General features: G+C 48.8%; 1 protein-coding gene across 2 annotated transcripts in view; it reads right to left on the bottom strand.

Moving 5' to 3' along the window:
* Positions 1–12,165, bottom strand: part of ilf2 (interleukin enhancer binding factor 2) — a 124,063-nt gene that overhangs the window by 87,539 nt on the left and 24,359 nt on the right. The window contains exon 6 of one of the 2 annotated variants that reach the window (XM_079288498.1): positions 3,973–5,799. The exons of the other annotated variant lie outside the window; for it this stretch is intronic. Within the exon in view, the coding sequence (XP_079144624.1) occupies positions 4,936–5,799 (864 nt within the window). The 3' untranslated portion in view covers positions 3,973–4,935. Of the gene's footprint in view, positions 1–3,972; positions 5,800–12,165 lie in introns of those variants that run through there. 2 annotated transcript variants of the gene reach the window in all.

Genomic DNA, 12,165 nt, shown 5'->3' with positions numbered 1-12,165 from the left:
ACTCACACTCACTGTTACATGGTGCAGTGATCTAACCTCATCACACTCATTCTCACTGTTACATGGTGCAATGATCTAACCTCATCACTCATACTCCCTGTTACATGGTGCAATGATCTGACCTCATCACTCATACTCACTGTTACATGGTGCAGTAATCTAACCGCATCACACTCACTGTTACATGGTGCAATGATCTAACCTCATCACTCATACTCACTGTTACATGGTGCAGTGATCTAACCTCATCACTCACACTCACTGTTACATGGTGCAGTGATCTAACCTCATCACTCATACTCCCTGTTACATGGTGCAATGATCTGACCTCATCACTCATACTCACAGTTACATGGTGCAGTAATCTAACCTCATCACACTCATAGTTACATGGTGCAGTGATCTAACCTCATCACTCATACTCACTGTTACATGGTGCAGTGATCTAACCTCATCAGACTCATACTCACTGTTACATGGTGCAGTGATCTAACCTCATCACAGACTCATACTCACTGTTACATGGTGCAATGATCTAACCTCATCACTCACTCAGTTACATGGTGCAGTGATCTAACCTCATCAGACTCATACTCACTGTTACATGGTGCAATGATCTAACCTCATCACTCATTCTCACTGTTACATGGTGCAGTGATCTAACCTCATCAGACTCATTCTCACTGTTACATGGTGCAATGATCTAACCTCACCACTCATACTCACTGTTACATGGTGCAATGATCTAACCTCATCACGTATACTCACTGTTACATGGTGCAGTGATCTAACCTCATCACTCACACTCACATGGTGCAGTGATCTAACCTCATCACACTCATTCTCACTGTTACATGGTGCAATGATCTAACCTCATCACTCATACTCCCTGTTACATGGTGCAATGATCTGACCTCATCACTCATACTCACTGTTACATGGTGCAGTGATCTAACCTCATCACTCACACTCACTGTTACATGGTGCAATGATCTAACCTCATCACTCATACTCACTGTTACATGGTGCAATGATCTAACCTCATCACTCATACTCACTGTTACATGGTGCAGTGATCTAACCTCATCACACTCATACTCACTGTTACATGGTGCAATGATCTAACCTCATCAGACTCATACTCACTGTTACATGGTGCAATGATCTAACCTCATCACTCATTCTCACTGTTACATGGTGCAGTGATCTAACCTCACTCATACTCACTGTTACATGGTGCAATGATCGAACCTCATCACTCATACTCACTGTTGTATCAGTGTACCATGTATCAGTGATGAGGTTCGATCATTGCACCATATAACAGTGAGTATGAGGTTAGATCACTGCACCATGTAACAGTGAGAATGAGTCTGATGAGGTTATGGTGCAATGATCTAACCTCACCACTCATACTCACTGTTACATGGTGCAATGATCTAACCTCATCACTCATACTCACTGTTACATGCTGTAGTGATCTAACCTCATCACTCACACTCACATGGTGCAGTGATCTAACCTCATCACTGTTATATGGCGCAAAGATCGAACCTTATCACTCATACTCACTGTTACATGGTGCAATGATCTAACCTCATCACTCATTCTCACCGTTACATGGTGCAGTGATCTAACCTCACTCATACTCACTGTTACATGGTGCAACGATCTAACCTTATCACTCATTCTCACTGTTACATGGTGCAGTGATCTAACCTCATCACACTCATACTCACTGTTCCATGGTGCAATGATCTAACCTCATCACTCATACTCCCTGTTACATGGTGCAATGATCTAACCTCATCACTCATACTCAGTTACATGGTGCAATGATCTAACCTCATCACTCATACTCAGTTACATGGTGCAATGATCTAACCTTATCACTCATACTCACTGTTACATGGTGCAGTGATCTAATCTCATCACACTCATACTCACTGTTACATGGTGCAGTGATCTAACCTCATCACGCACACTCACTGTTACATGGTGCAATGATCTAACCTCATCACTCATACTCACTGTTACATGGTGCAGTGATCTAACCTCATCACTGTTATATGGTGCAAAGATCGAACCTTATCACTCATACTCACTGTTACATGGTGCAATGATCTAACCTCATCACTCATACTCACTGTTACATGGTGCAATGATCTAACCTCATCACTCATACTCACTGTTACATGGTGCAATGATCGAACCTCATCACTCATACTCACTGTTATATGGTGCAATGATCTAACCTCACCACTCATACTCACTGTTACATGGTGCAATGATCTAACCTCATCACGTATACTCACTGTTACATGGTGCAGTGATCTAACCTCATCACTCACACTCACATGGTGCAGTGATCTAACCTCATCACGTATACTCACTGTTACATGGTGCAATGATCTAACCTCATCACTCATACTCCCTGTTACATGGTGCAATGATCTGACCTCATCACTCATACTCACTGTTACATGGTGCAGTGATCTAACCTCATCACACTCATAGTTACATGGTGCAGTGATCTGACCTCATCACTCATACTCACTGTTACATGGTGCAGTAATCTAACCTCATCACACTCATAGTTACATGGTGCAGTGATCTAACCTCATCACTCATACTCACTGTTACATGGTGCAGTGATCTAACCTCATCAGACTCATACTCACTGTTACATGGTGCAGTGATCTAACCTCATCACAAACTCATACTCACTGTTACATGGTGCAATGATCTAACCTCATCACTCATACTCAGTTACATGGTGCAGTGATCTAACCTCATCAGACTCATACTCACTGTTACATGGTGCAATGATCTAACCTCATCAGACTCATTCTCACTGTTACATGGTGCAATGATCTAACCTCATCACTCATACTCAGTTACATCGTGCAGTGATCTAACCTCATCACTCATACTCAGTTACATGGTGCAATGATCTAACCTCATCACTCATACTCACTGTTACATGGTGCAATGATCTAACCTCATCACTCATACTCACTGTTACATGGTGCAGTGATCTAACCTCATCACTCATACTCAGTTACATGGTGTAATGATCTAACCTCATCAGACTCATACTCACTGTTACATGGTGCAGTGATCTAACCTCATCAGACTCATTCTCACTGTTACATGGTGCAGTGATCTAACCTCATACTCACTGTTATATGGTGCAATGATCGAAGCGCATCACTCATACTCACTGTTACATGGTGCAATGATCTAACCTCATCACTGATACATGGTGCAGTGATCTAACCTCATCACTCATATTCACTGTTACATGGTGCAATGATCTAACCATACCACTCATTCTCACTGTTACATGGTGCAGTGATCTAACCTCATACTCACTGTTATATGGTGCAATGATCAAACCTCATCACTGATACATGGTGCAGTGATCTAACCTCATCACTCATACTCACTGTTGCATGGTGCAATGATCTAACCGTATCACTCATTCTCACTGTTACATGGTGCAGTGATCTAACCTCACTCATACTGTTAGATCCTGGGTACTTCTGGCCCGATACGGGGCTAATTACTGACTCAGCTCTCTATTAAAAGATTGTCGAGCTGGTGTTCTGGCGAGGGAACTCGCCTGGCTCCGCTAACTGCCGTTACTCCCGACGTCTACCCTGCTTCCTCCGGTCAGAGCGCACTCGGCCGAGAGACCAGTCCTGGCCCCGGGCGCTCACACCAGTCGCGTCGGTTATGGCAGCTTCCCTCTTATGGATCCGTGCTCTTGGTAAATGCCAGGTTAGGTTTTAACGGCTAGGATTAATTCTTGCTAAAACCGTAAGGGGTTGTTAAGTGGATTCGGTCTCTAGGATAACCTTTCAGAACTCAGTTGTTAGACATACAATAGCTTTAACTTTTTACTGTCACGAGGAACTCTTTACTACCTCAGCAAATTAATGCACTTGAGAATTTCACTTTAAAGGCAGATTAGATATTTATTGCAGGTTATATTAGTTAGTTTTGCAAGGGTTACAGCTACAGCTCACATAAAATGTCACTACACATGATTAGTCAATTTAATTATCTTCCTCGATTATACTCATTAGTTTTAGTCGCCGAGACGGCTCGGTTGGAGCTGGATGTCCAATGGTGCGATGAAAAGAGTTCTTTTGGAGTTGTTAGGAGCGAAGGGTCAGGCCTGACCCTCGATCCTCCCGCTCCGCAACGGAGCCCGTTCAGCTGTTCTCAAAACTCAGTACAAAGTCTTTCTCAGGCAGCGGCGGCTTTCTCAGTTGTCCAGATGTTTAAGAGGCGAGCGGTGGGGAGAGTTAGAACCTTCGTCTTTCAATCTCAATGTCCACGAACAGAGGTCTCTTTTCCGTGAACAGAGACGAAGTCCTCAATACATCAGCTGCAGGCTTTAGTATCTTCTTCCGATGCGCTTGGTACGGCATCCGCGATGAAATCCCAGCTTTGCTCTTTGCAAGCATGTCCTTATATTCCTCATATGGGCTGTGATCAGCCCCCACCTGTTTGGTCCATTACTCATCCCCCCTCCCTCTGGAAAGGGCGTTAAGCCGAACATTGCCGGTATGACTCAACTATTGCATCAGTTTCCAGAACTTTCTTTTGACTACACCCAACATCTGGTCTTGATTACAGCAATGTCATTCTTGCCCAATACATTTCATTTCAGCTCCAACCTCACACAGAACACACAGAAACATTCATTACATTTGTTTAAATCACTTCTATGCAGTTAAACATTTGTTACACAATTGATTAGAACATTTCGTTATATTATTCATTCATGTTATCTGTTTGATTATACTTCAACTTTGAATATATGCTTTGTGCTCATAGCCTGACTCTCTCTCCCTTGAATGTGTCGACATGTTACCGAGGCAGCGCTGAGAGGTCAACTCTTCTTGACACCCCCTTCTTGAGGTCTCAAGCTGCCGCATTGTGCCCCAAGTAATCCTCTAGGAACTCATCGTCGTCCTCGGCGGTGATGATGAGAACGTCGTCTTCCGGCTCGGATTCGTGTTGCCAGCTGTCGAGCACCACCAGGCCTTCCATACCTGGTGGCTGGAAATCCAGGAGGGCGTTGTCATCTTCCTCGTCATCTATGGCATCCTTCATCTGCTCGTCCAGGCTCAGCACCAGGGCCAACACATTCTGGTTCAGAATGCTGTCAGGGGAGAGGGAGGCCGGAGTAGGGACGGGGCTGGTTGATGCTTTGTCCTCATCCTCGCCTGGAACTATCAATCCTTCAGGGATTACCTCCACCAGCTCTCCGCAGTCCTCGTCGTATCCCCACATCCCCATTAGATTTGGTACTACTCCTGCGAGCATCGTCTGGCTACCCACGTCTCGGTGTTCCACACCCGGGATGCTTGCCGTGTCGTCGTCTTCTTCTGGAGTTGGTAGTGGATACTGCAGGGCGGGCAGGCGTGGTCCAATGACGACGAAGCGGCCATCGGTGAGGTGGGTGCTGGACACCCGGATGCCATCAGGATATGCCCATATTTTTGTGTACACTGGGCAGTATACACCATCAGCATAGAGCAGGACCTCTGGTGGGGTTCTCCCAGCGGAAGTCCACACTGGTTTTGCTTTAGCCTCTAATTCCATACAGTCGACTACATTCATCGCAGGCATATAAGGGGTACTTCCTTTGCAGAAGAGGCCGCTGGCTGCTCCTACCGGGAATTGCCCCAGGTAGCATTGGGTGCACCATAGGGCTTGGTTTACCTCCCACAGGTGCAACATTAGCTCCGGAGGAATCCCACAGCGGACACAGCAGACCTCCTCCTGAATGTTGTTGAACACAAAGACTTCATTAATTATTACATTTTTCAGCGCATTTTTACAAGCCAAGCTTTAGCAAGCAGGGGGTGGTCTTATTTTCATTCTTTTTTTTTTTAAGGCCCCCTCTCATTATTGGAGCGCTTTGCAGAGCGCCGTTGAGCCAGAGAATGCAGCCATGGAGATGCCAACACCATTGGAGGAGGTGTTAGGCCGGGGCTTGTAGGCCTAACCCTTCTTGGAAACAAAGGCTCATACAGCATGAGCCAGGCTGCTATCCCGATTGATGATCCAGAACCCAACCAGTAGATGGCGACAGTTATGCCCCAACCTATGCCCCAAAGAGCAATGGCGCCGATCTTGTGGAGCCAACGCCCTCTTCCTCTTTCTTTCATAGCCATGGTCATGACCACGAGATACGTCAGGGCTGTAACCGCCAGAAAGGCCTCGACGATTGCCGAGACCATTTTCAGGGGGTTGTAGAAAACTGCAGCGACGTCGATTACCAGCCAGATGATCACCATTCCACCTTTTACTAGACCGCAGCGAGTAGAGTCGATGTGGATTCTCCCCAGGAGGTATGTAGCGAACCATGTCAGGGTAAGCCACAGTGATCCTCGATAGATGTTTTCAATCGCTGTTTTCAGACACCCTACAACCAGGGCCAGTATTCTTAGCGGCTGATTCATGGACCATTCGCCCATGCAACAGTAGAAGAACCATATGATCTCAAGGACCCAAAAGTCCAGGTCGGTTAAGCGAATAAATGGCCTGCATCTGCGTGCTGTGTCGGAGGAGTTCTGTAACGCTTCAGTTATACTCATTCCGAAGGTGGTCATGCCTGGAGTCACAATAGTTGTGGTGTTGGTCATACTCACTCCGAAGGTGGTCATGCCTGGGTGAGAAGTGGTGTTCATGCCGGGAGGTGCAATGGTTGTGGCGTTGGTCATGTTGGTCATCTTGGCTTTTTAGGTTTATTCGCTCTTATTTCAGTATGAGGCTCTTGGTTGAGGTTCCGGGTCTGCAATGGCTATGGCGCTCCTGTTGTTCACCCTTTATAGGTGGGTGGACTCCTCCTTCCTTCGTGGGAGGAGTCCCTTCTTCACTTCTCCTTTTTCCTTCAACTTCCCCTTAAAGCACGAGGCAACAGTGGCTGCTACCCCGCCCTTAATGGCGGCACAGATTATCAGGCCCAAGATGACAATTCCAATTATCATCAACAAATAAGGCCAAAGCCAGGAGAACAAACTCCCCATCCATCCCTTTATGACCGAGAATCCTTCTCCAATCTTCCCTGCCACTTCTTCCACTACGATGGTTGCGGTCCCGACTATGGAGGCGCCCGTTAGTTCGATCCAACTGCACTCGTGTTCTCGTCGGCCGCTCCCGCAACTCAGCCAGTGTTCTTCTGGCTCGTAGCATGTTCCGTTCCCGTAGAGGCGGTTAGCTCCTACCCATTCAAATCCTTTGTCTTCTTTACCCTCGCAGAGGCTTTTCCTGAAGGCGTGGCCCTCAGCTAGAAAGACTGTAGGGTCGGTTACTGGGGGAATGATTTGGCCGTTCACGTTCACTCGGTCTTTCATGCGATGGCCCAGGATTAAGTTGGTACAGCTGCTAGTCAGAGGCCCTGACCGTCTCCATTTCTTGTCTTTATCCTTCACCCAGGTTACTTCTTGCACGTGGGTTTCATATTCTGCTCCATAGTGGGTCTGGCAATGGTCTTCCCATCCTGGCACAGACTCACAATGTCCCCCGGCCAGGCTGATGTTGCAGGTCGTGTTTCCTCGATTGCATTCCATCTTCCAGGGCCGCGGGCCCACATATGGTTCTGGTCGGCTCCAAACCCCAGGCCAGATGTCTCTTTCTTTCGAGTACACTGTGGCCAGGTACTGATACTTCACCCAGTAGTTGTCGGTTTGAGTTAGACATGGCACCACCCATTCTAACACTTCATCCTTCTGTAGGCCCCACCAGGTTGAGCTGTCGTCCCGAGTGTGGGCCTCTTTCCATGCCTGCAGGGTTCCTTTGATCGTCTTGTTCGTCTTCAGGCCTGTGCAGTCATATAGCCACGTTCCCCAAGCCCGATACCACTCTTGCCAGAGTGTGCATCTCGGGGAGGCGCCGTCGGCTAGATACTCTGTTCCGTTCAGAGCGATGAACATTTTGTTGGTCACACAAGTGTCAATTTTTTGGAAATCCCCTCTTGGGGCTGTCATCAAATCCTCGGGTTTCGGCAGCTTTTGTACATACATGTCGGTCGTCCTTGGTCCCAAAAGGCCGTAGCTGGCTCTGGAGTATCCCTCCGTGAAGGCTCCTTTGAAATGCTTTAGCTCGGTTATCCATATCCACGGCAGGGTGTTGTTGAGCCAGGCCTCGTGCCGGGCATTAGGTTCGGGTAGATAGATGAACTTATGAGCCTGATACTGTGGTTTGTTTACCGGAGTTATTACGAAGTAATTCTGACCTTCGCACCAAAAGAACACATTCCAGAAGCATTTATTCAGGAGAGGGAGCTTTTCGGTTTTACAATGCTTCATCCATCTCCTGCTCCTATTTCTCCGAAGACTGTCACTTGACTTGAATAGCGGCTGCTGCGGCTGCTCTTCTTTTTCCTCTTGAGCCGTAGGTTGTACTGCCTCCTCTTCCTCTTGTTCCACCGGCGTGACAGTCACAGCTCGGCTGGTGATGTTGTCCTTCTGGCAGTTGGTGGTGTTGGCTATTGTGGAGTTACCCAGTGGCCTCACTGGGCTCACTTTAACTTTAATCCGCCGTGGTTTACGTCGCGGTTGTGTGGCCTCACAGGTGAGATTGTAGTGTCCCCAGAACATTCCTTCTGCCGGTAAAATCATCAAACACGTATCATTGCGGTGGCTCGCTGCATAGGTTACCTCGGGTTTCCAGTATCCCTCGTTCCCTTGCTCTGACCATGAGACACATGCCCATGAACAGTACCAGCCTGGGACACCGTTTTCGGGGTAGATCCAATTACACTGTGCCCGTTTTTCTTCTTGTGCTTTCTTCATTATTACCGTAATCTTCATCTCCGCTCCTAGCGTAGATACTTCATCTATCCTCCATGTCGAATTCTCTATTACCTTCTGGAATTCGCCTGCCCAGTCTGTTTCTTCACCCGTGTCGTTGATTTTTGAATCGTTGATTTTCTGTTCCCAGATAGTCATCCACGCGATGATAGTAGCTGTCAGGTTCGGAGCCGTCCCTTCACCCGTGTCGTTGATTTTTGAATCGTTGATTTTCTGTTCCCAGATAGTCATCCACGCGATGATAGTAGCTGTCAGGTTCGGAGCCGTCCCACCCCCTTCTTGGACTTGACGGGTTGCATTAGAGCCAACCTCAAGGTCCAACCAGGGCGAGGCGCGCTTCTGTCCAGCGAGTTGAGAGAGAACGATTGTTCCAGAGTCGACCGTCCAGCATGTCTGGTCGAACTTCTTTGTGGTAGTGTAGGACACCCTCACATGAGTGAGGGCCCATGGGATACTACCATAGTAGTACAGTATAGCCAGGACAAGGCATAGACCTGTTAATACTGCTACTACTTTAGCCATTAAGCAAAGCCATAGTCGTTTTCCATTCCGAGGTCGTTCACTTGATTGGTCCAGTCGCTTGCCGGGGCGTCTTAAGGAGACGGGGGTAAAGGTTGAGGATCGCCTAAATTCATGAACTCTCCCATGAAGTAGTGGGAGATCCATGGTTTCGGATACTGCAGTGCTCTGGTCGGTAGCACCTCTGGAAGAGGAGCTAGGCATCCGGAGCTGAGGCGCGGGGGAGAGTCAGGATCGCACTGACTAATCCTGCCCTTCAGGAGCTGGTGATATAGCACCGATGGGTATCTGCCAATGGCTAAGTCCAGCCCCCGCCACACCCACTGGTAGTAGGTGACGATTAAGGAGGGGGAGCAGGGGGGGGGTGCAAAGCAACCCTCGTTCACAGCATTATTTTGCCGCAGCCATGCGTAGATCTGTCTGTCCACTGGGTCGATAAGGATCCGGACTTTGGCAAGAGATGCGTATAACGGCTGACCGTCGTCCGTCTGGAGCTCCGTTACTTTAGCCCATGCTGCCAAGGGTTCGTGAAGGTTAAGCCGGCCAAACCCCGTAGTCCGTAATCTGGAAGGAGGCAATTCCCTCATGGTCAGGCATGGGTCCGGGTTCGGTGGGCCAAGGCCTGGCAGGCGGTAATGAACCATACGCAACTCTATGTCTTGGTTCTCAATTACACAGCGCGCGCTGTTTTTCACGTGGAGCGCTATGAGACGCCGCATGACCGGGCTGGTGGTCCAGATCACATTTTCACCCAGCGAAAGATCAACATAGTCGTTTTGCAAATAATCAGCATAGTTAGGACCCCAGCGCAACTTCAACCGCAGACCCATAACTGAGATGAAAACGGTATTCAGGATCCAGGGGGATTGGTCAGGACAAGGGAGGACTGGCTGCAGCAGCCACGGATGGGTCCGATTGACTCTGTCATATTGGAGTTGCCATCCTGTGCGAAAAGCAGTCAGTAATTCCGCCTTCCCGGGTATTGACAGGTCAATCGAGCGCCTATATTCGCCATTGCTGCAGAAATAGGCGCCGGATCCACAGAGGCCTTTTCGGTAGGCAAAATCGCGTTGGGGTCTGTCCAAAAAGACATTTTCGTTCGGCAATTGCAGATATGGCCTTCTTTGTGCGAGGAGGGACTGAGAGACTATTGATAGGTCCCTGCAATCTTTGTTTGGTGGGTTTGGCAGCGACATGTCGACAAACAAGTTCCGTTTTTTTTCTAGCAGCTATACTTTTTCTAAGAGCTGTTACTGCGAGGCTTTCCACCCCGCTGCAGTTTGCGAAATGACTGCCGTGCCCAAGCGGTCAAACCTTTTGCGTCTGCGCGTGGGTTTGGAGGAGGCTCCGCCTCATCCGCTCTGGTCAGCTCCACCCCGACGGAGTACACACCGTCGAATGGAACCATCACGGTTTTCAGCGTCACCATGACGCGCATTGTGCGGGTCTCCCATGTAGGCGTTGGCGCTCTGGACGCCCAGGAGCCCGGTATTTGCATAGCACCGTTTCTGCGCCATCCCTCTGGGGTGACCGTGAAAATCTTACTCTTTTCCTTGGTCCTGGCACCGGTGTGGTGGAAGGCGTCCAGATCTGTGGTGGAATACTGGAGATTCGTGCCGCGAGCACCAGCTTCTGTTGGTACCGGGGCAAGCTCACGTATTGGCACATCAGGATCACAAAACACCTCCTCAATTAACTCGCGCCAGGTTGTTAATTCCCAGGGCCCCAGCCACCCCTCTCGTGTTGCCATCTCCAAGCGGCAATCGGGTAGGTTTGCTGCGGTGGCTGTGTACCCTGGGTCATCAGGGCTGCGAAAGACCCTGAAGGCCGCTGGGATCTGTACGGAAGACAGGGGCGGGTTGATAACTTCGGTCTGGCCTGGGCTGTATGGCCAGTTCCTTTGCACTGACTCCCACCAGGATCTCATGGGGACTTCACTACGGTTTCCACTTGCTTCTTGTGGGTCGCCGTCGAGTAGGCCCATAGATGGTGCCGAAGGTCCCCCAGTCGCTGCTTGTGATAGATCAACAGGAGCGGCAGCACCCTCACCTTCCCACGAGGCGGGTGCCAGGGTTTGTATCGGCTGAAGAAACTTTCTCACCTGCCATCCGTCGGCTGCTCCAGCTTGCACCAGCAGGCCATTCAGCTGGAGTACGGAGCAAGACGCACAGAGGAGCAGCCTGTGTCCATCCCATTGGCAGACACAGTCCTTAAGGTTCGGCTTTGTCCCCTGCAGATCCCACTGGATGACGAAGTGCAACCGTGGTAAAAGCGCTATACGACAAAAACCGCACACATATGCATCCAAAACCTTCACTGGTTTGTGGGTCATACGGTCAAATTCCTTTCTTCGTCCAGAGACCCGGTGTGGTTTCTTGTTTCCGGGTCCCTGCCATGTGAGGTTAAGGGTGGTCGGCAGCAGGCAGACCACACAATCATTCTTGATTTCCTTCCATGTTAAGACTTCATTCTCTTCTGAGAGAAAGCCCTTTTTTGCATACTCCAACTTCTTCATGGCTCTTCCTGCCCAGAGCCCCGTAGTACTCCTTCTCATGTTAACCACCCCTTTGACATTGGCCACTCTGACAAAGGGTGGTAAAGCTTGTATGTGGGTGGCCATTTTTGAGTTCCTGGTTTTCTCCTAGTACGGAACTGGCTTCAGCTGCCCTACTCCTTGGATTCCTTTCTTCTTGAGTTGAACAGTATTACTGTCCAATATCTTGACAATTATGTCTGATTTATCGTACTTGGCTTTGACTGCAGAGTTAGAAGCACCGACCTGAGCCTTGATCCAGACGCGCTGTCCTACTCG

Source organism: Melanostigma gelatinosum (genome assembly GCF_949748355.1).
Source record: "Melanostigma gelatinosum genome assembly, chromosome: 17".
Taxonomy (NCBI): domain Eukaryota; kingdom Metazoa; phylum Chordata; class Actinopteri; order Perciformes; family Zoarcidae; genus Melanostigma; species Melanostigma gelatinosum.
The sequence above is the reverse complement of the archived record's forward strand: the minus strand, read 5'-3'. Positions and strand labels throughout refer to the sequence as shown.